Here is a 27,698-nt window from a genome sequence, read left to right as displayed (position 1 = left end):
ACTAATATAGAGATTTTATTTGAACTGTATTGAGTGTACAGCACATTTTGTTTGTCACAATGCTATTGAACTGATTTTAGAGTTTTTGGCCAGCACATTGTGATGCCGAAACTCACAAGAGCTAAAAGCAGTTTGGACTAATGGCCTGAACTGAAGGGCCAGGAGTACCTAGTTTCTGGCTTCCTTATTGCTTGCAGTCACTCCAGCACGTGCAAAACAGGGCCAAATCCAAAATTTTCTTTCAGCCCGATGGTCACTCTTCCATGTCTGGCAATGACTGCAAGGTACAAGGCAAGAGAGAATCTGAAGCAAGGTGCCTTCTCTTCCCAAAGCCATATTGGTTGTTCCCAGTATGGAAAAAGAAGCATAGTCCAAGTACGTACAGGGTCTTCAGATGATGCTAGCTTTGCTTGCACTAGAGATTTATAAAACCAGAGGGTGACATGTCAAAGTGCAGGAAAGGGTCATTATTCCATTCCCTCTGCTGGAGTTGACAAACCATTTGCAAAAAAGCTGTGAAATCATAACAGTGTAAAGTAGTTTGACTTGTTATTAGACCAAATGCCCTCGTATGTCCTCCCCCTATATCAAAGTCTCAGCTCATGAGGCACAGAATACATACAACATTTTCATTTAGTTGGAAAGAAAACCTACACTGCTATAAAGAAATGCCCCATATTCAGACTGTTCTTCCCCACTAATATCTGCAGATTTCTTAGAAAGGAGGCAGTATGGGTATTCCCAGAGGGATCTACAGATTAAGCAAAAGTTCACCTGAAGCCCTCTTTCTTTCTAAATCTTTCTTTGTTTCTAAACCCTGTTTCTTTTGTCTTAGAGTGAGTTGGGATTCCTGCTCCCTAGTTTAAAGAAGTAGAGAGGCAATTACAAGTTGGCAACTCTGAACTTTGACCACTGTACAGGAGACAAAAAAGGAAGTCAATTTCAAGACTAAATAGAAGTTGTACTAGGGAAAATCAAAGAGATTGCTTCCATGACTGAACAGATGCCACAGGTCATGTCTATCACTGTAGCTTGGTTGTATATCCTAAAGTGAAAAGCACAGACTGTAGTGTCTATGTCAGCCAGTGTCCTTCCCCACCCTTATTTTGGTATCAATGCTTCATTCTCCCTTTTTCGGGTTACATTAAGTGCACAGAAATATATAGCAGCATTTGGACTGAAACCCTCACATACACCAGACAGCACATTCCAGGAGGTAAAACAACACATTATGGCCTATACCCTCAAGGTATCAAGTTTTCAGGATAAAGAGCAATAGGAAGTGGAGAGCTGAGGGCAGAAAGGGCAGGAGGAACAACACAGGAACACGAGTTCTGTTTCCATGCCAGGAGAGGATCAGGGTGCCATTCCTGTGTTAGCACCAGGCTGTGACACTACTGCGGACAAAGCAGATGGGCAGAGCAGGAAGTGAAAAAGCCAATCTCCCATTACCCCCCAGAGCGCTGGGGGGCAGGGGCAAAGTCAAGTGCGTTCACCAGTCCTAGCAGAGTGTGAAAACAGGCAAAATCTGTTTGGCCTGTTTTCAGCCAGAATTAATTTCTCTTCAACACTCAAGAGAAAATCAATTAGTAATGGCTAATGAGTCTTGTTCACCAAGCTGATCACAAATCACACTCCATGGAAAGAGACTCCACAAAATTGCTCCAGACTGAGATCCTTCAGGTACATGGTACTGCCTGAAGTCTGCCCTCTTTCTTCTTGTACACAGCCTGCCTTTGTAGGGGGAGTTGGTTCTAAACATGCCTTTCTATTGCTTTGAGGGTACTTTGCACAGGCAATATCTGTGAAAACATTGCTTTCCAGCCCACAGAAGAAAGAGGTTGCAGTCCTCCCTTTAGCCCTAGGTTGTCAGACTACATTGTACGGACCCACTGGTACCAGAGTGGCGACACATACCATTCTCTCTAATTTGAGCTCCTCTGCTCCAGACTGATAATAAGACTGCTGAAGACAGTGCATTCAAGCTTGGTGTTCAAGTGTTACACCAAAGGCCTTCACAATTACAGTGGAGGCAGTCACCCTTCAAACCCGCGAGAGAAAAGGCTGGGCTTAGACAGGTCCTTTGTCTGGCATTCAGCTGGAAGCTGTGGCGATGGGTTTCTTCAGATGTTGGCTCATGAGCTCCCTGGCACGAGACACTTGGATATGGTCATAACAGGAGTTACAAACGAGGACAGGGTCATATAACTGCTGATCAGGGATGGGCAGCTTCAGATAGCAGCAACCAGCGCAAAACACATTCCCACAATTCCTGTCAAGGAATAAGAAAAACAGTGAGCAAAGAGAGCTGGAAACACCACAGCAAAATTTCTGGAAGCAGAAAGGATCCCGTTCAGCAGTGAAATCTCAGTCTTACTTATGCCTAGTCAACATATTTCTTAAGAGTATTTAAGATGGTCTTCAGTAGCACTGAAAAGGGACTGAGGCATTTACTACCCAGTAGAAAGATCAAAGACATGGGGAAAACAGAAATAAGACTAATGTAGAAGACCAGAAATCTACCAGGAATTTATATGGGGCTTGACAAATAAAGGAAAGAGCTAAAACTTTCTGCTGGGAGCTGAAGGGAACAAACATTGCAGAGATGGGATTTGTGATGTTTGTGAGAAACAGGCAGGGAAGACTAGTGGAACTGCAGGGAGAAGATTGTTTACCTGCAGTGATGCCTCCGTTTGGCCAGCCAGAATTCACAGTCACAGTTAAAGCAGTGTGAGGCCATGTGGTCTGGAACCCACCGTGTGACCTAGGACAAACACCAGTCCTCATCAGTTTCAGTTTGTACACCACACCGACAAGTGTCTTAGGACTGAAGTGTAGGCTGACATGTGGCTTTGGACCAAAATATGCTAACCCATAGAGCCTGTCCCACAAGTCACAGAATAATACCCAAGAGCTCTGACATTCCATCTGCTGTACTGGACACAACAGGAACAGGAAGATGCTGGACCTCTTGCACCTTGTCTTAAAGGATAAGGGTTACTGCTCTAACTCACCTCCAACCCACCCTCTGCTGCCATCACCAGAAAAGAAACATTCTCTCATTCTGTATTTACTGCTGTCATAACGGTACACATACCTCAGTCTCCTTTTTATCAACAGGTTCCCAGCTTGCTTCTGACAAACAGTCTTCACTGTGATCGGAACAGAAATCCTCAGTGTCACTACCATCTGATTCCTTTAGACATGTCTGCAAAAAGAGCCACAGTCACAAATTTCCTCAGCTGCCTCTGTCAAGGGCATTCATTCCCTCCAGCCACATTCACAGTGCTCATTAGGGGAATGTAGGCAGCTCTGCTGTTCCCCATATGGGGAGCAAAAGGCAGATGAATTCAGGACCATAAAGGAGCCATTGCATGGCCCTCAAGAAGTGAAGGGATAGTAGACTTATCTCTGCATAACATGAGGATATGGCATGCCAACAAGAGGGAAAAGGGGCCAAAGCACAATAGGAACAGTCTTAAATATCCACTCCAACTGTAAGCAAATGAGAAGTGTGGGATGGGGAAAGCAATGTGAGGGGGAAGGTGCAAGGACCTTTGCTGGCCAGGAGCTGTACTGCTGGAGTGTCAGTCATCCATACTTACAAAGTCATCCTCATAGTCCATCGGTGGCTCAGCTGGAGGGGCACAGAAGTGACGTATGTCCAGCCGCAGCTGCAGCTCTCGCACCTGCCTGCGCAGCTGTTCAACCTCCTGCTTGTAGCTGGCCTCAATCTGTCGCAGCCTGTGCTGAATCACATCCGTGGGGAAGGGAAGCCCATCATCATCCAGGTAGAGAGGAGGCACAGGAGAAGGACATTTTGGTGGCACATGTTTGGTACCAGATGCTTGTTTCAGGTGGCAGGGTAGCCATGAACGGCTGGGCTTCCCTGCTGGGCCTGCAAAATGTGTACCAACATGGCCAGAGCAGACCAAGGGTTTCACACCTTCCCTGGTGGACCACTGGCTACTGAGGCACAGACCAGGTGCCCGCAGCTGTTTGCTGTTCAACCTCTTGCTACAACAGCCGTAAGAGAGGAGATGTCTAGGTGTAGGCTCCCCATTGGGGACCGATGTTACCATTCCTTGAAAACTGTCCCAGTTGGATCCCAGGAAGGAGAATTCGCTGCTTTGGCTCTGGGAAATGGTCTTACGCCATTGCTCTAGTGGAACTTTCCCCAGCCGGCCAGGCTCCTCACAAGGCCCACTCCTTCTGGTATCACCTTTGCAATTGTCTTCCTCCAGGCAGGGGATACCCAGGGCAGGGCCTGGGGCATCCTGTAAAGCAGTGCTTGGAGTGAGGGACTCATGGCTGGGAATGTCTTGACAGGCAATGTTTTTCCTGGGACAGGCTCCTCCATTGGATACCAAGCCAGTAGCCTTCAAAGGTTCCTGGGGGCAAGCTTCCAACTGCTTTCCAGAACTGGTGCAAATTCTGTCAAGATTTTCCTGTCCAGATGGATTTGGAGCTGGGTGCGTACCATCCAGTTCCACTACATATGTTCCATTTCCCTTTTCTGCTAACAGAGAGAAACTGCTTGCTGGCACAGAAGCCCAGCTGCTCAGCTGCTCGCTATGCCCTTGCTGCTCAGCATGGCCACTGGAACTACTGCTAGTTTGCAGAGGGACATTTTCCTCTTGCTCCTCTGCTTTCTGCTGTGTCTCTCCTGCAGCCACTGTGCTGCCTTCTCCCAAGTGTAGCTCAGCACTCTCAGCATTAGCATGCCAGGGTTCCAGGCCCACCCTGACTTCCTGACAGTGGTTATTCAGGTTCGGATCACTAGATGTGCGAGTCAGTGGGCTGCTGGAGTCGCAGGCTGAAAGCAGGTCATCCACAGATCTTGTCTTTGGTAATCTAGAACCCCAAACCAGAGTAAATCTCAAAACACAACTGTTAAAACTTCCTTAATTTTAGTTGAGACAGAGTTGAGGGAAAGGAAGCATTCCTCATTACAGATGACTGGGGATGGGAGGAGGGTGGGAGAGTAGCAGAGGGCATGCAGCCTGAGCTGAAACACACAACGTTACAGTGCGGCCTCAGCAGTCTGCTTTTTCTGGTGCACTGGGAAGCTGTACACGCTCTTCTCCAGGGGCTGGGACAATGCCACAGAGCTCTTGTTCTCCAGAACAAAGATCACAGCTGTGATAGGTAACACTGGCTAGAGAAAACAGCCTGGAGGGGTGGTGGGAGTGGGAGAGCCTGTGAGTAGGAAACCTGTGTCTGGGGCTCCACTCTCTTACCTGTCCAGACATCTGCCACTGAACTCCTGGCTTTGAGATCCTGGGGGCAAGTAAATGTCCATATCATCCTGTCCTAGAGGATGAGGGGAGGAAGCTGGGAGATACACTGCTGTCCAGACATGCAGCGCTCGTACATGGCACACTGGATGCAGCACCTGCAACAACCATTACGTTCAGAGATAAATACAAAAGAAAACCTCTTCAATCTCTCGTTCATATTGTCATTCGTGCTTGGCAGGCAGAGAGCCTTGAGAGTTAGGCCAGGAACTTTACTTGCCTGGTCAGAGCCTGGCATATAGAGAAGATTGTGGAAGTTCTTATTGCCAGCTCGCAGGAGGGACCACACAGAGCAGGTACGCTTGTAAATGTTGTGCATCTCTCGTTCACACGGGCTGTTCCCGAGGAAGGTCCCATACAGGCAGGAATATGTGTGCTGCACCAGCTTCACCTGCACCATCAAAAGAGCAGCGATTATCAGAGCTGTCAGAAAACAGTGTCTCCTTATCTCTAAGGGCAATATCTTCCACTCCTCCATGACAGCTCATGTGCTTCCCATCCAGCTGGCTACCTCCCTGCTGTCCTCTCCATCACAGAGGGCAGGACAAAGACAGGATGGCAACGGGTGTCATGGATTACTGACTTAGTTTGTTGATGCCTTCACTTTAATAACATATCCATCCCTATAATGGATATAGCCACAATGTGTATTATTTGATAAACCAGAGATTAATAGCTATCATTCCCCTAATTTTCTTTTTAATGTTTCAGACTCATATCACTCTTAGACGCAAATCAGGTTTTTGATGAAAACAGTGCTACTGAAGCCATCTGAATTCACAGGGCTACAAGGGAACCTGGAGAAAACGTGATACAAAAACCCCAGAGAATATAATATCTTCATCACTGTCCAACTCGCTAAGGACTTGGTGCCTATAATACTCACTGGGAGAAGGAGGAAAGTGCAAGCAGCTAAAGAGAGGCATCACATGCACTGAAGCAGGTCAAAGTATCACAACTAAAGGGTAGGGTTGGACTTGCACAGTGACGTTATGTCAGACATGCCAGAAGAAAGTCCAAGCAGTACTCAAACACTTTTCCACTTTTACAGAATTCAGTTTTTGTTTTCATTCAGTTAGAGCAGCATAAAATACCATGGCCTTCCTTCTACCTCTGATTATAGCTGGCAAGGAATTGAGACATTTGCTTGCATGTTTTTCTTACCAAAAAAGCTTCATTAAATTCAAAGAGGCAAGGAAATTGCTTCAGAAGTTGATGAACAGCATCCAGCCACTGGAGAAATACTGGACATTGCTCATTCTGATCTTCTACCTTCTCTTGGTGACCACAGCGATCACCAAACTTGTGACCAAAATCTAGCCAGTCTGATTCAACAAGCACTTGGAAGCCCTGTGAATAAAAGAGAAAGTTAACCACAGGCAACTTTGCTGCAGGCACCTCTGCAGGACAAGGCAAGTCCTATCTATCAGCAGTGCAGGGCTGGAAAGGAAGCTACACTAGTGCTTGGCTTGGGAGCAAAGCTACCTGAAAGTCAGAGATTTCCAAACACAAAATAGTAGCTCTTCTCTCTGTATCAAACAGGTTTAGGCATATATACAGGAAAAGTAGGAAGTAGCTGAACCTTGAACACAACAGAATATTTACCAAAGTCCTTTCAAGCTGGGCAAGGGTGCGAGCATGAGATACAGTTCACGGAAAACAGACAGGAAGAGAACATGGAAAAACCCAACATCCACAACAGCAGCTCTGAAATTCCACTAAGCTGCTGATTACCAAATGTAGTTCTACCCACATTCTTCCTTCAGAGACTCAAAAGACAAAAGCTGCCTTTTATCAGATACAGAATAAAAGAGTAGCAGAACTTATACCTCCATGGTCCTATAGTAAGGGTCCAGGAGAATCTTTGCCAGTGCTACGATCTGTGGAGTCCTGTCCCAGCCATCTGAGCAATGAACCAGCACTGGACGGCCTTCTCTGTCAACGGCACTTGAGACCAGAACTGCTGCCTTTAGCATGACAGAAAGGTGCTGCAGCCACTTGGTACTCTCCAGAGCTGAAAGCCAGCTAGTGCACAAGGAAAAAAAAAAAAAGGAAAAAAAAAAGAAAGAAAAAAAGAAAGGAAGTGATTGCTTAGCTTTCCAGTGGAAAAAATATATATATTATCCAAAGACTTTTTGGAGTCCTCAGTGAAAACCATCTCCATAAAGAGAAGTCAGCCAGCTTGGGAATAAGTACAAAGAATCCAACAGCTAATTTCAGTTTTTCCCAGATGGCTACTTGAAGTCTTTTTTGAAACACTCAGAAAAGATAGGAATTAAGTCTCCCAGTGCTCCAATCCCTTCTGGATTACCAGGGACCAAAATGGGCAGTATTCAAGCACCACGAGCACTTTCCTATCCCTCTAGTTTCTGAGATGGACCTCTGGGAGAGGAAAAAGGAACAGGGAGGTACTTTTAACAGATATGGCATCCAATTCAGCTAGAGAGAAAGGTCTCTTACTTGCTGGGATCTGGCACCTGACTGCAGACAGCACGCAGATACTGAAAACTGTTCCGGATGGAATGGATGTTGGCCATGCCCATGAACACAACTTCACAGTTTGGATAATACTCTGAATACAACATAGACAGAAAAAAACATCAGAGAGCTGCTGCCACTGAAGCAAGTATCTTCATACATGTGGTTTGGTATCCCCCTTCCCCAGCACTATTCCTTATCTCCAACAGCAGGTAAGCACTTTTTCTAGAAAAGCTTTGTGGAGCAGCAGCAATGTATCTGGGACACTGAACATTGTAATACTGAGAAGGGGAATGTGCTCCCAGAGAATGCATACCAAAGCACAGACCTGGCCCAAACCATGCTCCAAGACTTAATCAATAAAACAGGTTCAAGGGGAAGGTGTTTTGAGATTTTCTTAGCCCAACATACCTTCACATTCACAGCCTCCTCCCTTTGCTCTGTTGGCAACAGCTGCAGTGTAGGACCGAGCATCAAGAATCAGCAGCTTCTGAGGAGTTCCAGCGTTCTCCACACCTGAACATGCAGTCAGGGATGAGTCTGCAGAGACAGCACAGACTGAGTTTGTGGCACCTTTATCCCTGCTACAGCAGCCACTGCAACCAAACACTGGCTGAGTATGGGCTCAAAGACATGTCCCACATATTACAGGTAAGGGATGATATGACCAAGACTATCAGTCTGGGTATCAAATTTAAATCTATTATAACAGCCCCATATTCTGCTGTCAGAAAAGCAAACAGATTTGCCCATAACCCGTTTCCAACACTTAGGTGTAGGAACCACTGTATAATCCCCACTTTTGGGAAATAGCGAAGGAGTACACTGTCTCACCAAAGTCAGCATCGCAGGCCTCACTGCCATCGCTGCTTCCATTGTGCGGCATTCCTCCGGATACTTTTATTCCAGGATTCAAGGCACAGGCTTTGGCAATAGATGTCACAAGATACTCGTCGTCAGCATTGCGCCAGCCCCACCAGCTGATTTCAGGCTGACTGCAGCGTGCAATCACTGCCCCATTGCGCACATGTCTACAAAAGAAGTGAGAGCCTAATGAGGCTCACTGAAGAGGTGAGGAACGACCCCAGCGAATTAATTTCCTCATTTATCTATGTATAGTCAGCACTTGTACAATCTTCGCTGCTTCATTTACTGCATCTGTCCTTGCAACCCAGCAGTGAAATAGGGCAGGGTATTGCAAATAAACACTATTCATAACAGCAGTGGCATAGAGCCGGTCACTCAAATTGCAGTGGTGAAGAACAGGAGATGGTTCTGAGTAGAACAGGAGCAGCTAACAGAGCTGACAAAATGAGACTGTAGATGAGCAGGTCGATGGAGTGTTCAAATGCTTGCAGGAGTGGCTGGCAGGAACAGCCTGTGCCCCTGGATGGCGGCAGCTCAACCACAGAGGTCAACCACAACTCAGATGGGCCTCAATCCCTAGCGGGCTGATGGCCAAGGCCCAGGTCTTGACAGACATTAAAATGAAGGGGGAGTTTCTGAACAAGGGGGAAGCTGCTATTTGTTCTAGTGATTACCCCGCTAAAAAAATTAGAAGAGAATTTTAAATAATTATGGTTATACTTTGGGCAAATAATACTTATTTATTGTCATACTATCCTGTTCTCCCATTATCTTTTTTTTTCCTCCCCCCTCCATCTCCCCATCCAGGTAAGCACTGGTTATTAAGCCATTTGATTTATCAGTTGTAAATTAGAAAGATTAGCTCACTAAGCACCAGATTGGCTAGTTTCTGGGTGGAGCTAGTGTTTATCAATAAACCCTAAAATGTGAACCCTACCCTAGCTGTTACTAATCAAGGCCTGGCAGAAGGTATGAAGTACGAATAAGTGTTCATTTTTCACATCAGCATACTAGTCAAGTCATTCACAAAGGGCCTGGAAAGAGTGGACAATTAGGTGACAAAGTTTACTGGTGATACAAATTATCCAGGATAGTCTACACCTGACTGGAAAAGTTGCAGAGGATCTCATGATACTGGGTAATAAAAATAGCACGTAAAATTTAATACTGATAAATAGAAAATAAGCTGATAAGCAAAAAGTATCCCTAACTATAATATGAAGCAATTATGTATAAAACAGCTGTTGAATATCAGGACAAAGACTTTGAAGCCCCGTCTCGTTCTCAAAAAGCCTCGGCTCAATGCTTGAGAGAAGCAAAAAGGTTAAGAAAGTGTTAAGAGTTATTAAGAAAGGAATAAAGAACAAAACAGAAAACATCATGGCACCACATTTTATGCTTACACTTTCAAAGTTGCATAGATTTCTTACTAGTCCACCTCAGAAAGGATGTAGTACTCAAATATAGTATTCAAAACACTACAGACAAGGGTAAAAGGACAATCAGAGGTATAGAATAGCTTCACTGTAGAGATAACTGAAGTTAGCAATGACTCCATCACAGTAGAGGGACAAGAATGGATATGAGGGGCATAAAATGTCAAGAGCAATAGTAAAAAGTGAGATTAGCCTTATTTTTACCCAGTACAAACACAGAGGAATACTGGAATGGCCACACCAAAAGTTTAGAAACAGACAAAAAAAAAAAAAAAAAAAAAAAAAAAATCCCCCCACAACCAACAAAAAAATATATATACATTTTTTCCCTCCCACAACAACATAACAGACTCACTGCCAGGGTGATGTGGAAACCAAGAAATATAAATTTGTTCCAAGATACATTAAATTCATGGAAGGTAGGTCCATAAAGTGACCATGGAAAATAATCATATATTCTCCTGAATACCTCTTTTAAGAAATCTGTAAGCTACTAGTTGCTCCAAATATATATACCAGGGCAGAATACCTGCATACTTGTCCCATTTGTTGAACTTCTTCCCTGAGCCTCTCCTACTGGTCCCTGGCCCTTCTCAGAGACAGAATGAATACCTGGACTGCCCCAGCACCTCAGTTCTTTACAGTCACCATGCTTGCCTCTCCCTATCCCACAGCCCCTCCTTGCAGCAGCTCTCTGAAGATGAGTTGGCATAAGAACATAAGGATATAGATAGAGCATTTGGTAAAACCCTTCCAACCATTTTCCTTTAGGTCTCCAAAAGTATGTTGCATTGTTGTCAAAAAGGGGACATGAAGGTCTAAATCCTGGAACATACTAGCACAAGCTTCAACCCATCACTCAAAGGTTGTTTAACTGCCAATTACAGCTGTTAGATATGCTGGTGAAAAGTTCTTCTTCTCATGCTGCTGCCTCCTTATAAGGGGCTATGCCATTCCACAGTGGATGACAGTGTCTGTTCACATTATTTGCCATAAGATAGCACACCAAGAAAATGTAGTGAGGCTTAGATGTCCTTCCAACAGTGGTGCACAACCTCACCAGCAGCTATAACAGTTTGTGGAAATAGTTTTGCTAATAATTGTACTTTTCAGAGACAAAAATCTCCTTATTCTCTTGGGGGAACTTAACTGTAAATCAAGAAAATTTATTATTGCTCTGAACAGGTAGATTATATTGATGAAACCTCTAAACTGAAGACTTCCCAAGAAATAATATTCATGTTCAGCTAAGTCAAAACATTATTGTCCTTTTTCTTTTGGTGCCATTCACTGCTGCTGCTTTGTTTTGTAATGCAAACTATGGAACAGTCACTTCCAGGAGATCTGTTACTGGCTTTCGGATTGCTGAAGAATGGTTAGCACACACAGAAGCAAAGACTTTGTTTATACTAGTAAACAAAACAGAGCCAAGGTGTGGACTTGAGCACTGGCCTGTGATCATCCAAGCTTGTTTGTTAGCACACCCCCAGTTTTTGACATGTGCCAACTAGCACTTTCCCAGACAGTATCTGAGAAATGCAGGTGCTGTGCTGAGAACTGCTTCCAATAGGCTCTTTGGATGTGATGGTACCGCTTTGGGGTATAGCAAAAGGATAGAAGAGTTTAGCTGTGTAGATGTGAACTGTGTGAGGACACTTAAACATAAAGTCAATAACAGCCTGTTTAATGCAGTGCTGGACATAGCCAGAGAGTCATACTAAATTCAGAAAACTTCCTGGTACCAAAAACTAAGCAGTGCAACAGATGCTGGTCAGGGGATGGTCCTGGGGTAGCCAGTTTCAAGAGACATAAGTTTGTGCCAATAAACAAAACAAAACATGGCCAGCATTGATGAGCATGAAGAGATCAGCAAGCAGAAAGCGTGACAAGTGTCAGTGGGCCAGCCAGAACTGAGCTAGTGATGTGTTTCCCAATTAAGAGTAGCACCCACACCTTTACTCTATAGTCTCTTGCAAATCTCCCCAGCATGGGCACACGAAGCATTCAGTTATTTTCTGGCTCAGGACTTCTGTAGAGATTTTCCCCAAAGAGTAATGCTCCTTTTTCTTGGAACTGAGATGGTGGAAGGTGCCATAGCATTTTAAGTTACATGGACATAATTATTCCTTAGGGATCCTCAGTTTACTCTTGAGGCCGTTTCAGAATTCAAAATTAGAGTATAAGGTGCCTCTATGGTTTATCAGTTAAGCTCTGCTCCAGACTCATTCAGAACACACAGATAGGGCATATTTGATCTGTTAGCACATGCCAGCTGACCTATAACTATCATCTAAGAAGCAGCAGTTAATAGCTTTTAAATCTCCCCTCTGTTATTCTAGCCAGATGAGTGCTCCTCCGCAATGGGAGATCAAACAGCTTAGCTTAAAACACAAGAAAGAGCTGAGAGAGAGTTTATGAAGCTGTTGCCTCTCAGCTGTCACCAAAATGCATCTTAGTTGGGAACCTTTATGTAAGTGTTTCTGGTTTCCAAGTCTCTGGATTAAAGGTCTGGCCCACTCCTGCATGACCAGAAGGCCTGAGACTGAGTGCTCAGCAATGGGGCTGGAACTCTGCTGTCTTCCTGCTGCTTCTCTGACACTCACTATAGCATGACCATAGGCAAAGGTGGTTTCTGAGCATCTGTGAGGAACTGTCTTGCTAGCATAGTCTCAAGGTCTTATGAAAGTGGCTGTGCAGACAGAGTAATGAGGAGTACCTAGCATATAATACTCATCTCCCTTCATAGTCAGCTAAATAATTAATTGCATCCTTTGTGTCGTTTTAAAAATGGACTGTGCCTGGAGGCTCCTGCTGTGCATCTCCACTGAGGACAGAAAGATGGAGACCTGTATTTCTACCATGTTTAAAAAGCTAAATTGTACTTTTTTGTACGGAAACTGATAATGTAGTATGATACCTTTGGTGGCGTATGATTTACAGATCTGACTGTGAACCAGTGAATTCAGCCTTGTTCTCAAAAATTTCTTAACTTTAGTAAATAGTCTTGCAGTAACTGAGTCAGTGAGCACTTCAGTGCTCTTCGGATGCATTCACCCAAGCCCACCTGTCCATGGAGCTGAGTGCTAGGTTGTTCATGTCTTCTCTTCTTTCTTAATATGGAAGAACACTCCAGAAGCAGGCATGACCCTCATGGACTCTGCTGGCCAAAAGACTTCAATCTTGAGGGCAAAGGCTAAAGAACGCATGGAAATCAGATACATATGGGCAAGCACTCATGACTTGTCCCATCTTGTAACTTGTCAGCACCTTGTAATCTGATCTACAGCTGCAAAGGATTACTGCTCAGCCTGTAAATTACTGGGTACCATTACAGTGATGTTATAAAACTCTAAACAGAATAATTCTAAGAGAATACCAAAAAGTCACATCTTTGCCCTCAAGTAGTGATGTATAATGGGACTGTCTCCAGTGCCAGACCATTTTTACTAAAGTCACAAATACAATTAACTAAGCTGACTTGGCTACTAAGAGGAAAAGACTTCATATGATAACCACAGTTCATTGTTACTTTGTTGTTAAAATTTAATTCTTACAGTAAGAATCGACTGAGTTATTTCTCACACCTAATAACAAATCATGTAACATGAAGATGTAGAGTTAAGGTGTATGTAAATTCACTGGTTTTGTTCCCTGGCTTTTGTACTTTTCAGCATTTCCCTTTGTTGTGCAACTGATATTTTCAGAGCTTTTTGTATTTGGATTTACTAACTACTAACAGAGAGGCTAATGTTAGGAATCACAGTGTACTTTACAACATGCAAATTGAGGTATCTTTCTGTCCACTTATTCAATTAACCTTCCATTTCTTTCAGACATATCATTCTCCTAGATGATGTTTAATTAGATATTGCTTCCCAAAACCTTGCTTTATTTTCTGCATAGCCTCTTGCATTTTAATATAAGTGTATATTATTTCTGGACAGCTGCTCTGCTCAGGGAATAGGTAGTATTCATATTTACCAGCTAGAAGAGAATCAACTTCCAGCCATGTGCAAATGTTTTGACCCATCTGTTAACTAAGTGTTTTTGAACTCTTAGAACTCAGCTAAAATAAAAATAATTTCCAGTTGGTTATTAAAAGCTGTATCCAAGCCTTAATACCTAGTAGACAGAAGAGTGATATAGCAGGCCTTTTTTGGCTAAGATTTCTTTTGGAAGTAGCAGCTAGGCAAGTACCAATCCTGGAAAAAGTTTTGAAACTCACAGAAAGAGAACCCTAGTTCCAGACTGCATTCTTGTTGCATCTCCAATATGAAGCAAGTCACCCACATCTTTATGTGTAACTGAAAGCATGAAAGAAGCAATAGTTCTTGGAATATTTTTTTCTCCCTTCTGGGGAATATCCTGTTTTATCATCAGAGACTGAGTTCCTAGCAAGGCTCACGTCCATGTTGGGAGAGGGTTCCTGACAGCAGGCATGTTTTCCGGTAGGTGGGTGCCTGTGGACTGAACGTAGCCGTCAGTCTCCCTTCACTCCATGGCCGTGCACACATGCTCCATTAAGCCTGGCTTTACAACACTGAGTACAAAAGACTAAGGAAAAAGATAGCTATTGTAGGGTGGGGGAAAGTGTATTGGCTTTTACCTGTACACAACAACAGGGATCCTTTTCCAAGATCTAAATGAAGCCACGTTCTCCAGCTCCTTGTCAGTAATCCAGACAGGAACTAGCAGCTTCTGGGGATAGCTGGAACAAAGCCTAGAAAAAGAAGGCAACATGGCAAGATGAAAACTCAGCAACCAGAATCTGCACTGGATAAACCATGTAGAGACAGAAAGCAAGAGCTGCTCAGATTTCCCCTCAGCTTAGCAGCATGCAGAATTTTGGGTCATTTTTCCCACATTGAGACTTTACTGAAACAGACATGAAGAGGAAGAGCCCCAAAAACACCGAAGAATGGGCTGAGGGAAGATGGCCTCCTTCCACCTCAGGCCTCATCCCAGGGACCATGGTAAGAAACCTAGTACTTCCCAAGGATGCCTCTGGAACATCCTTGGGATTTAAGTTTATATGACATTTTAAGGGAACAGGTTCTCAATTTTATTGCACCACTTAAAGCCAGAAACACACACAGTTTCTAGTTGGCTACAAATCAGCTTTACGTACAACAAAAAAACCAATTCTGTCCAGAAAGATGGGAATGGTGTTTCAGTGAGTGCTATAATAAAATTATATGAGGGAGATATAAAAAGAGTATCTTCTTATTTGGTGGCATGACAGAAGTTAGACTCATATACATCCAAATACATGCCAGCAGTGAGAGGAATGTAACAGGGTAGTCCCTACCAACCAGGTGACCTAGGGAATGTCAAAGTGCATACCACTAATCAGTGGAGGGGACTCAACTCTAAGGTAAGCAGACCCGCAATTCAAAAGGAATCCCAGATCTGAATGAATTAAATGTATATCAGTTTGGCTGAAAATGGAAGTTCAGCTTAGAGGTGGGGAATGGGGGGAAGGAAGAGACCACATGATTTCAAATGTTGAAACATTAAAAAACCCAACTCCAAGTACATTCAGAGCAGGGCAAGAGGAGTGCCAAAGGAAAGAAGCAGAAAGCAAAGCAATATGCTGGGGAGAAGGGGAAAGAGCAACGCAAGTAAAATGTGAAGCACAGGTGATGTCCAGGAGAGCAGAGGCTTCCTGGTTACTGCTGCAACTGTTCTGCCCCAGGTTTGCAGCACGTGGCTGCATGCCAGGCAGGCAGGTTGCAGACTTCAGAGACAAAGCACTGCCTCAGTATCAGACCAGCTGAACTCCAGGAGCTCAGGCAGACAGACATAAATGGACAAGAAATATCAAAGAGCAGTCTCAGCTCTAGGCTATAACCCCTGTTGCTTAGAAGTAATGTTTCAGGGCAGAAAGAAAGCAAGTCAAAGAAGGGGAAACAATCCAGAAGGCAAATTGCAGATGGTGGCCTAGTGTTCCCCTGAGTCCAGAGTATCCCTTTGGTGCACTATCACAGCTGATGGCAATAGGCAGGGCACAGCAGTCAGTGATATTTGGTTTGTGATGCTAATGAAGACTTGCCTGCCATGTTAGAAGATGGCACACTTTACACAGTGTCTAGACAGCTTCTTGGGAAGCCCTAGGAAGAGGGCAATGGTGGTCCATGGGGTAAAAACAGAGTGCAGAGGAGGAATTCAGGAAGCAAAATTTAAGTTGACAGGTAAGAAGCTGAAGACCAGGATATCTGCGATAGCATCTTCTGAAATGCTTCTGATTCTACATATCAAACTGTACAGTGAATCAGAGAAGCCCGATTTCAATGTGTGACTGAGGGTAATGGTATATAAAAGAGAGCTAGCATCTATTAAGATCTGGAAGTCTATTTTTTCCTGTGTGCAGAAATACAGAATACAGTTTCCAGAGAAAAAACGTATATCTATTAAGACCTGAAGTCTACAGACTAGGCTTCATCTAAATCAAAACAGAAGATTAAGCACTACAGGAGCTGTCTGAAACTAAAAACTCAGCTGGTATAGCACATGTTCTAACATGTTTATAGTCACTAAAACTCTGTATCTTAGGAAAATGCTAAACAGAAGGCAATAATACTCAGATAAGAAATGAAAGGACAGTCAAGTTAACCCAAATTTAAGGAGGGTGCATAAAAGCAGGCAATAAGATCAAGTGCATGTGCACTTCTAAGGCTAGAATTCCAAAAAAAAAAAATAAAGTAGAGGAACTGAAGAGCCAGGATAACTGGGCTGCTGGCTTATCAGAATCTTATAAACTTGATACAAGGAAGATTATTAGTGGTACCGTGAGGTCAGGGTACAAGCTTTATAGGAAGACCAGAAGAGGTCAAGGCAGTGAATATGTAGTGCATTATGCTTAAAAAGTGTGAAGGTGAAGTGTGAGGCTTAAATTACCAGTATCAACAAGCAACATGCACATGGACGGAAATCCCCAAGGCTAAAGAGAAATGGGAAAGCATTAGGGCTACTCTACCAACCATCAGAGCATGACAGAAACAACATCTGTGATAGATTGAAAGAGATTCAGAAAGGCTGTGAGGGCAGAAATTGCAGTGGAAAATTTGTGTTGCTTCCAAATAAAATGTGGAAGCGCCATGACATGATACAAAGACTACATTTTTAGATGCTATCACCTGCTTCTTGGTGTCCCCAAACAGTATGAAAGAGACATAACTCTTTCTTTAGTCCTAAGCATGCACGTAGCTGCTCCAAAATTGAAAAATTAAAAATTAGAGAAAAGAAAACATTTTGTAACCATGACCATCAAACAGTAAAATTCAACAATAGAGTGGAAAGTTCCCCCACTACAGTAAAAAATAAGCTTCGGAAAGGGAAACTACAATAAACAACCAGCAACCTTACCTGCAAGTTTTTTTTTTCTGTTTTTCTTTTTTTTTTCCCCTGCTTTTCCCTATCACTTCCTCAGAAAAAAGAATTTTTTCTTTTTTTTTAAATACACTCCTCAGGGTGATGTAAAACTCAAAAACAAAAAAACAGAAGGAGCTGGCAGACTTCACCAGCCAGTGAAAGACAGATTAGAAGTAAGAGGACATCCTTCGAAGAGGAGAAGTGTTTCTAAAGGACACAAACCTGAAGAGCCAAATGTAAACCTAAATTTAAAATAGTTAAAAACCAACAAGGCGTGTCATGCAGTTTTAGAGAAAAGAAACATTAAGACAAAAACTACGAAGTTACGAAGACCTTTTGCAAACATCTTGAAGGCAGTCTGCCTGCTACAGAATCTAAAGGTTTGATAGATGTGCAAGATCATAACAAAAAACAGCAAAGCTACTCTCACTGGCGTTCACCAGAAAAGTACATGAAGATCTTCCCATAACTACTCCTGTTTTACAAGGGAGAAGTCAGAGAAAGAGAGTAATATGGAAACATCAACAGTAGGTATTTTAGAACTAATTGCTAGAATGAAGAGTAACTTATCACCAGGACTAGATAATATTCACTCAACGGTTCTACAGCAACCCAAATATGCACCAGGTGAATGATTAACTGAGATGTGTAAGCTATTGCTTACATTGGCTTTAGTGCCAGAGGAATGAAAGGTGGCAAACACGCTATCAGTTTTTTAAAAAATCTCTGGGGAGAACGTGGGAAACCACTCAAGTCCGACTTCTGTACAAAGCAACTGACTCTGGCAGTCAGTACAAGAGTAAATATGGTGCACTTGGGAAGAGTCAACATGGCTTTTGTGAAAGGAAGTCACATGTCAAATATCTGGAGTCTGGAGACATCACTGAACAAGCAGATACCACAGATACGGCTGACAGTGGATTTGGGTTTTCAGAAGTCTTTTCACAGGTGGCTCAAAGACTCTTAAAACAACTAAAATCCATGAGATAAGAAGTTCCTCTTGTGGAACAAGAGCTCTTTCAAAGAAAAGAGGTATATAGGTATAGAAGTTAAATGGTTATTTTTCACAGCTTAGGGAGTCCTAAAGGGAACCATGTTTAGCACTGCAGGTGCTAATAATCTTTGTGGACTTCTTGTCTAAACACTTATATGGCAAATGCTTAGTTTACTTGCTTGTATCACCCTTTCCATACCAGCAAAGTATTAAAATTCATAGAAAACTTTAACAAAATAAGAGAAAAATGAAATAGGATTGGTCACAGAAATGAGAAGATAACATCGGCTTTCTTAAACACAGACCTTGAGACAACTTTTTTTGCATGAAATCAACAATAAAATCACGATTGTAAAAAGGCCTAAGTGCTGAAAATGGGTATCAACATTGAAATATGAGTTTTTTGGGTTTTTTTAATGGAACTATGTGTACACAAATCCCACTACCATTACAGCCAATAAGAAAGTTTCCAGCTCAGACAACATGAGTTTATTGGATGGGGTATTTCAGAACATGTACAATTTTCTGGGTACACAAGTTACTGAAGATGCGAAAGCCATGGCGAGATTATGTAATGATTTTATTATTACTGTATGCTGAAATTGTATTCTTTTATCACGACCGAAGGAAAAGTTATTATATGCCTATATTGCTCTAATTTTATGATGGCTGTCGCCAGGAAAAAGATAATAGCTCTCAGATAAGAACATCTCAGAACAAACTTCAAAGAAAATGAACAAAGCCATTACCTTGGAGTATCCTGTCTCTAGCAACATTGTTTTGCCAATGCTGGGAAATAAAAGATAAAAGAACTATAAACAGTTAAAAAGTAACCTGATTCCCGTGAATAGAGGCAGGTGGTAATGATCAAAAGCCAAAGCAGGATTTAAAGACACACTCCCTGTGTCTTTCTGACTGGCTTCTGAGCTGCACAAGCAAATTACACCACCTTTAAGATCTTGGGACACCTGCAGGAAGCTGAGACCTGCCAGGTTCCCCAGACAGGAACTCAGCAGATACTAGGAAAGTAAAACAGGCCTGCCTCTAGCTTGCTGATGTTTGTTTCAAGTTCTGTCTTCCCAGTCTCGTTCAAAAATAAAACATCTGTCTTTAGAGACGATTGCTGTATTACTGGCCATAACTCCTAGGAAGTTAAACACAGATGGTTAATCTAAGGTGGACTTTAAAACAAGAGGGAATCACATCCCAAAAATCTACTAGTGGGGGAAACGGCTGACTGCCTGCACAAACACGGAGTGATTCTAGCTAGGCCAGGGACAGGCTATGTACTCCAAAATTGAACATTCAGAAAACTAATTTTTATTTGATGTTCTTGAATAAACTGCACAGATACCATCAACAAAATCACGTAACAATCCAAAAGCAATGATGTTGTCAGTATGTCCAAATGAAAATTGTAAATTAAACCCTAAATATGGTGCTTGATGCTTGGATTTCTGATGAAGCACATGACAGAATAAAACAGGCAAATAATTGCCAAATTCCAAGGGAATTTCCCCTAGCCAGTGTTCCTGAGGTTTTCATAGATGCCCCCAAAAATGGTGATCTGGAACAGTCTGACATACAGACGACAGGGATGCCTTTGCTAACAGAAGCAGAGAAAAGACCGAGGGATACGAGTCATGTCAAGAAAAGCGATGCAGGGCATTCAGAAATGCGTGTCAGTCAAAGCTTAATAAAATCCTGCTACTGTTGGCTTAATGCCACCTGCTGCAAAGAAGGTGGAAGCACTTCAAGAGCACCTCTACTTCTCCAAGAGTAGAAAACACAGGTTAGAATCACTGCAGTGCTGGTGAGAAGGACATTCTAGGGATCTCCACTCCAACCTTGCACTCACAGTGGGACGACTCACAACACTAGCTGAGGGTGACCATGGTTTTGTCTAGCTGACACCTGAAACCCTCCAATGATGGACATCCCTTACCTCTCTGGGGACCTGTCCCAGGGCTGCATCACCCTCCTGGGGAAAGATTTTTTTTCCCCAGGGTCCAATCTGAGCTCGCTAAGCTACAACTTGTAGCCATTGCCTGAAAATGCGTTATCCGCCACTGCCAGAAGAATTTGGCTCCATCACCTTTGTAACAGCCTTTCAAGCAGTCGTAGGCTGCAAGTAAATCACCATTTAGCCTCTTCTTCACCAGACTGAGCAAGCCCAGCTCATTCCACTTCTCCTTATAGGCTATGCTCCCTACACTTCTGAACGTCTTGACAGCCATCCACTGATATGTCTCCAGTTTTTCAGCATCCTTCCTTAACTAGGCTGAATGGCTACCCTCCTTTACGGAAACTTGGTATTTTTTCCATTTCAAACTGTGAGAATTTTAGAGAAAAATGACTGATTAGAAAAGCAACCCTGTGATGGAGGAATTCTCCAAGACTCTGAAATGTCTTCAGGGATGAACCATACCCACCACATTATACACTGCACATCAGCGGATGCTAGCTCTGATGTTTGGGGTGTATTTCTTGTCCAGTTCCCTAATTTGAAGGGGGGAAGGAAGGAGGACCCAGCTCATACGCTGATTTGTCTGAGTTATCAGGGCCAATAAGGAGTATTAGCTAGTGGCCTGATTCATTCACTGCTCTGCACAGGGATTGTGACAAGGAAGAAGAAAAGGAGAGGAGAGTGGTGATAGCAAACTACTCACTTGTAATTGTTGTTGATGTCAGAGACTCGCCAGACGTTCTGCAAGTCAAAGCCCATCCTCACCAGCTCCATCTCAAATCGGTATCTCACATGGTCACCTGAAAGAACAGAGCACAGTGTATCTACTGATAGCTAAGAACTGATGAAATTCAAACTTATTAGTTGCAGCTTCATAGTTTCTGTCCAGACCTCTGATAGTTACAACAGGCCATCTGGATGGCAGCGGTAGTGCTTAAGATACCAGAAAGACTCACCCTTCACAATGATTCCTCTGCTTATTTTGCAGTGTTAGACCTCAGTTTCAGAGCACAAAGTGACATGGAAATAGCCTTTGTATATTATATCTTAATATAAATCCTGAAAAGCTCTTGGCTTCATTCATACTCTGTGGTACCAATTTCCACAGGTAGATTTGTTTAGGCTAGAGAGTATCATCTTTAAAGAAAAGACACCAAATATCTCGTAATTTCTTGTGTTTGAAATAGGGAAAGAACACATACTTTACCTTTCCTCTACCAGCTCCTTTTGAGTGCTTTTCTGTCAATCTGTTCATCCCCCCATCCCTCCATTGTCAACCTGTGTATGGGCATTCAATTTGGTTCCTCCTCTTATACCAGCACATTTGTTTACCATTCATTTTAATCCCCTTTCATTCATGCTGAAACAGTTTAAAAGACAAACCAACTGAAAGTGAACTTCGTGTTCAGGAGAGGGCAAACTGTTGATCCACAGGAGGGCACCATTACAATACTGGTATTATTTTTATGCGTTCAAATGTTTTACTTTTGCCTGCGTACGAATGAACCACTTCTCTGCAGACCTGATCACAGGGATGTCATGGCATTTCTAGGTGTAGGAGAAGAGATGCAGACAGAATCATATTAATTATGATGCCTCAAATCTGATTACATTTATTATCCAGGGACAAGATTGCTTGATCTCTCTCATCATCACAATGAAAAGTAGCAAAGTATGGGGTGTTTTCTTCATTTACAAGGAGAAAGGAACAGGAAGCTTACCTGTTGCTGGCTTAAGGGCTCCTAATTGTGATTAGTGTTATTCTTTTTACTGTGCTTATTATCCAACTGCACCCAGACATCCACTGTATATCTAGGTCATCTGGGGCCACGTACAGTATGACTTTGAGCAAGATGGACTTGGGCTACGGCCACAGCAGAAGGTAATACAGAGCAATGAATTCAGAACAGTTGTTCAAGTTACATATGCTGCTCTTCTGAACAGAGCAGCATGGGAATGGGCCACAGGCTCACCTGGACGGCAGAGATGTGCATGTTGATCCTCCTCATCAACACAGACTCCTAAGCACCATGCATGGTAGGCAAATGCAAAGAGGTCCTCAGGCTTAGCAGGGCGGGCAATGGCTCGAGTTAGCCTCTTCAGCCACTCCTGGCACTGCTTAAAGGTGGAGAAATGGCACCTGCAAACACAATATGTATACCATACTCAGTGGGTAAATATAGCCAGCCAAGCTACACAGACAAGGAGCTCTATTCCACGCAACAGGAAAGAAGGGGGAAGAAAAAAAAAAAAAGAAAGAAAAGAAAAAGAAAAATGAGGGAGCAGGGGGAATCTTGGTCACAAACCGTGATCATGAAATTTGGTGGTCTCTACACTATAGCAATAAAATAGGATACCTGATTACTTTGGAGTCCTTGCAGACAATGTGAAGCTGGAACATATCCCGGCACTCCACACTTTCCATCATCCTCAAAGGCACCTGCAGTGGATAGATGTAGGGCATGACAAGACATACTACGTTAACAACTGCATCTGCTTTGCTCTTAGTTCCATCAGGCCCAGCCATAGCTCTATGAACAATCATCAGCATCTAGTTCACACTACAGATCCACTCCCAGGTGTATTATGATCTAGTCTCCTCCAAAGTCTCTTCCAAGAGGTACTACTCTGATTCCTCTTCTGTGCCTGGCACTCTCCCACCATGGAGGGACTAGGGAGTCACCCACCAAGGGACTCTCAAGCGGCTGGCCTCAGTGCAAGAGAAGTCCCCTGCAGGCTGGCCTCCAAAACACCTTAACAGTCTTAAAATCCCCAATTTTAGTGTTTGAATGAAAAAAGAAAGTAAGGGAAAGACCTGATTATTATCCTCTGAATAACCCCATCCACACACCAGCACAGCAGTCTCCACCTCATGCAGCAGCAGGATAGCAGCTGCATGACCAGCAGTAACAAGAGAAAATATCAGGCTTGGCATCTTCCAAGAGGCACAGCTCCTGAGCTACAGATCATGGAAGTATGTTATGCCCCACTGAAATACCACAAGAGTTGATGGTTCAAGCAATAGGAACAGGCAGACTGAGACTTACATTGATCACAGAATCCTTAAATTTAATGTGCAGCCGGTAGTTGGAGATGGCGATCACAGCATCGTTCGCATGGCCAAGATACTCCACTCCCTCACCCTGCAACACAGTGAAAGGGACCTGGAAGAGAGACATCACTAATTCAAGACATACGCAGAGTATTTTGTGCACCATAAATGCCAAGAGCTGCTCTTCCTGCTGCCTCTGCAATACATCTCCTGTGGGAAATCAGTCACAGTAATGTGCTTTTTGTGCACTACTGAGAGCAGACAACAGCACAAAAGCAGACAGGTACCTGTTCTCCAGCCCCACATGATGAATCTTCTTCTACAGATGCCTCAGAAAATACTGAGCAGTTACTCAGACTCAGATAATTACCTGCAGAGGAAAGGTGTGCACCACAAATGCAGCATATACTGACTGCAGGCATTTGGCAGTGAGTGTTACATGGAGGGAGAGGGTGCTGGGACCTTTCAGACAGGGCAAGCACAACTCTGCTACAAGCAGCATGACAAGGAAAACAAACCATGAACAAAGCTCAGGCCTAAGAGCAAGCCCTTTTTGGGAGGCGCTCTACACAGCTCCAGACAGTGCCTGATAAAATCAGAATAATTTGCCCCAAGGCAGAGTCGTATACGTGATCCTGCTGTGACATTTAAATTAATGAGACTACTAACAGCATCATGAGACCCACCAGTACCAACCAAAGCAAACAAATGAATTAAAGTTTTGACCAATGTCTGCTAACAGTGCTGTGATGGAATCTCTAATACATAGTTATTTGTATGACTGCGATGGAGTTATTTTTGTTCGCAAAAATAATAGAAAAATAATCTAGATAACAGGTACACCAACTGTCTGTCTGTCTTTCCCTATCAGCCAGGACATGCTCTAGCTATTTTTAAAACAGGAGATCCTGGTAGGCAGCCAAGCTTAATGCTTTTTTTTTTTTCCCCTTGAATTAAAAACAAGGCAGACCAGCCTAAAACTCATCCAGCTTCTTTTTCCTTTCTACCTTTCTTTTGTGCCCCCCCCCTTTCCTTAGCTAAGTAAACTCTTCATTGTTCCCTGGATGCCACCTAAGCTAGGTGATTTCAGTGACCAATTAGCAAAAATGTCATAAAGACTTATCATTTCAGCTAAAGCCTTTTACTTGCCCAACACGGCATTTGATGAAATAATTCATTATACTGTAACTATAACAAGTCTGACCACCTTGTCATTTCTAAGCTATTTCTATGGCTTTCAGGTATGCTGCCTAAAATCTGAATTTCCTGGATTCCAGACATCATAGTGCAATCATACTAATAACTTCTTCCTTCCTAAATTACTTGTAGATGTTAACAACCCTAAATTGGCACCTGTCTGAAAACCATTTAGAAATTTTAATTATCCTAACATTAAGAAACTGTATTCTCTTTATTTCTGCAGTTTATTTTGCATGCTTGCCAACAATATTTTTAGTTGACATGTTTCTTGTGCTTATGTGGCTCTTTCACACAGAAACAGAAGGAAGAGATAATCTTTTAAAAAAATGGGATAGTTAGATTATATGAACTGACAAAGGGAAATCCTAGAACAAAGTTGCAGATGTCCAAATACAGTTTGTTATCAAATTGATGGTATCTTTTTTTAGATTTCATTTCATATTAAAATAGCAAGTTACCATTTGGGAGGAGTGAACTTTGACATCCTCCATGCAGAACACAGAAGTAGGTTATGCTCTTCTCCAGGTGGTCTCAGTTCAGAATCATCTTAGAGAATTTGCTTTTCAAAGATTACAGACCTGCAGCTTTGACCCCAAGCTTCTGCGCCCCTCCGCAGTCTGTGAGCACTTGGCATGTTTCCTGTGCCAGTCCTCCAGTTGCCGCATTTTAGTCCTTGCTTTTATCAGGAGCAAGTAGGACCATTTACCAAGACACTGCCAATCACAGAGCAAACTCAAACACTGCAGCAGCCGTAAGAACACACAGCATGAGCTTGGCTAGAGCCACAGGAGGAGGAGGATGCACACTAGGACAAGGTGGCAGTGGACGATGTTAAAGGAAGCAAGTAACACCAGGAGGTTTTGGCTCCCGCCATCCAGACTCGTTGCTGCACAGCAGCAACTGTACCCGGGTCTCTTTCAAGGGCCTTTTGCAGCAGGAGGCTGGCACCATAAGGAGGTTTCTCTTTCCAACAGCTATGTAACAGGAAAATGCTAGGAGCAATGTAAATTGGACTAGATCAGTAGTTGCAATATGGCATGCTATTGCCACATAGAGCACAATCTAGCTCTGATATTCTACCTGTCTCAGAGAGGGCCTATCTGCTGCAGAGAGCCACACAGTGTCACAGTTTCTCACTGTCAGCACAGGCAGAGGACAGGGAATACCTAGAGCAGCTTTGCGTTGCATCATACTTCCAAGCAGCAGATGCCGTGCTGTACAAATCACAACATCTTGGCAGGGCTGGAAAGGCAGGGCCAGAAAGGAGAACAGCACTGCCGTCAGCAGCCTCCACACACACAGTAGGAACCACCAGCTTGAATGTGACCTATAGCACTGATGAACCTGTGACCTCCATAATATATCTTGGACCAGAAGTAGTCAAGTAATCTCAGGTATCACACCACCAAAAAAAAGAAAAAAAAAAAAAAAAAAAAAAAAAAAAAGGGGGGAAAGAAAGAAGAAAAAGAAGCCCATCGCATCCCAAAGTAGTTGCTTTCTGTTTTCTTGCTTCCTTACCTGCAATGACTCTTCCTCCTTTACAAGCTCTTTTGGGGGGAACAGGTCCTTGGCCTGGATATACTCCAAACTAGGAGGGCCTTCCTCACCCTGCATGGCAAACAAAGCAAACATTGAGAGACTGGCCCCAGCCTCCACTTCAGTGTATATGATAGAAAAAAGCAAATTCCAGACTGTTGGATCCCCCTGGCACCCTGATGCACTCTCTGCAGGATCCCCTGGAGGTGTGCATGGAAACATCTGCTCCACCTCAGGACAGTATCCCTCTGACACTGCAGGACCCCAGTAGTTTTTCCTGTTGTTGCAAATACCCCAACACAAAGATAAATCTTAAGCAGCTAAGTCAAGGCTCTTCCAACTGCCAAGCAGATATATCTTGATGATGCACAATAGCTCAGCACATCTGATTGATATGACAGTATTTTGTCCAGTCATGTCAAAGGTTACCCCCTTTACCTTTATTACAGAACCACGTCAGAAACGCCGTAAGATAGAGCGCTTCCATCTACATTCTGACTTCCACCTACTCTTTTTTCCTTGTTACTTTTACAAAGAATTCCTTTCTTGGAGTTTTTATTTTCATGCTTAGCCCTGAGAAATCTGGGAAGAGCTTGAAGCTTTTTGAAGAGATAACAAAATGAGAAATGTAATGCCACAACCATTGCATATAAGTACATCCAACTCACATCATGCACTACTGATTGCTGACAACACTGAAGCATGGTATTTTTCTTCAGGGAAGCTGAAAGCGTTTAACCTGCTGAGATGGAAACTCTAGAAATTGCACAAAGGCCTCAAAGTGGTCTGGGAGGACATGGAGCTGGGATGCAAGCAATACAGAAGAATAACAGGAAATGAACTGCCAAGGGAGCCTAGGTATATTTTCTTCCATGAGCCCAACACTGGTTTGAGAGAAGTAACGTTATTTGGGCTTCCTGCACATTTAGTAGCTAATCTACAGGTCTCCTTATTTCAAGTAATGACCCACCATCCCTGGAAAAGTGGACAAGAGCATCTGAATTTGGGCTTGTGAATCTTCAGTCACTTCTGAAATATCAGTCCTAATTCTTCATTAACCCTCAACCATATTCTGCCAAACTATCAACTCTTTCCACATATAAGCAGATATCCAGACCCTTAATACAGAGAATGTTCTTTGCTGAGGGTCAAGAATGGTATTGATTTGATACGTTGAAGTATGTCAGTGTAGGAACATTTTCTTTAGAACGCCTCTTAAAAGCTAGTTCCTTCTACAACCTCACAAGTTTTTTCTATCTACAGATTCACTACAAGATCTAACATTTATTAGGAAATGCCCAGTTCTGTAAGCATTAAACCACAAAACTTTAAAATAAAATACCTTTCCGGCTAAGTCATCTGGGCTAGAATGTCAAATTTTGAACTGAGGACCCTACCCTTCTGGCTCAGAGGTATTTAAAATGATGCCAAATCACCTCAGGTTTTATTGGAGATTAAAAAGAAATCGATTCCAGTTTTCCCTTAGAGGCCACATTCAGTG

The 27,698-nt window shown here is 43.1% G+C and overlaps 1 protein-coding gene across 4 annotated transcripts in view; it reads right to left on the bottom strand.

The window, feature by feature from the left end:
* Positions 1 to 27,698, bottom strand: part of MTMR4 (myotubularin related protein 4) — a 60,817-nt gene continuing 33,119 nt past the window's right edge. For all 4 annotated transcript variants that reach the window (XM_062592488.1, XM_062592489.1, XM_062592490.1 and 1 more), the window contains 17 exons: positions 26,180 to 26,269; positions 23,457 to 23,573; positions 22,767 to 22,849; positions 22,383 to 22,549; positions 21,113 to 21,209; positions 14,685 to 14,798; positions 8,610 to 8,806; positions 8,187 to 8,315; positions 7,758 to 7,869; positions 7,127 to 7,322; positions 6,462 to 6,647; positions 5,518 to 5,688; positions 5,241 to 5,395; positions 3,606 to 4,854; positions 3,098 to 3,208; positions 2,676 to 2,764; positions 1 to 2,272 (listed from right to left, as the gene is read on the bottom strand). In XM_062592488.1, coding sequence (XP_062448472.1) covers positions 2,095 to 2,272; positions 2,676 to 2,764; positions 3,098 to 3,208; positions 3,606 to 4,854; positions 5,241 to 5,395; positions 5,518 to 5,688; positions 6,462 to 6,647; positions 7,127 to 7,322; positions 7,758 to 7,869; positions 8,187 to 8,315; positions 8,610 to 8,806; positions 14,685 to 14,798; positions 21,113 to 21,209; positions 22,383 to 22,549; positions 22,767 to 22,849; positions 23,457 to 23,573; positions 26,180 to 26,269 — 3,441 coding nt within the window. In that variant the 3' untranslated portion in view covers positions 1 to 2,094. The remainder of the gene's footprint in view (positions 2,273 to 2,675; positions 2,765 to 3,097; positions 3,209 to 3,605; positions 4,855 to 5,240; positions 5,396 to 5,517; positions 5,689 to 6,461; positions 6,648 to 7,126; positions 7,323 to 7,757; positions 7,870 to 8,186; positions 8,316 to 8,609; positions 8,807 to 14,684; positions 14,799 to 21,112; positions 21,210 to 22,382; positions 22,550 to 22,766; positions 22,850 to 23,456; positions 23,574 to 26,179; positions 26,270 to 27,698) is intronic.

The sequence above is a fragment of the Rhea pennata genome, chromosome 20 (assembly GCF_028389875.1).
Source record: "Rhea pennata isolate bPtePen1 chromosome 20, bPtePen1.pri, whole genome shotgun sequence".
Classification (NCBI taxonomy): Eukaryota; Metazoa; Chordata; class Aves; order Rheiformes; family Rheidae; genus Rhea; species Rhea pennata.
This window is presented reverse-complemented; position numbering and strand designations above follow the sequence as displayed.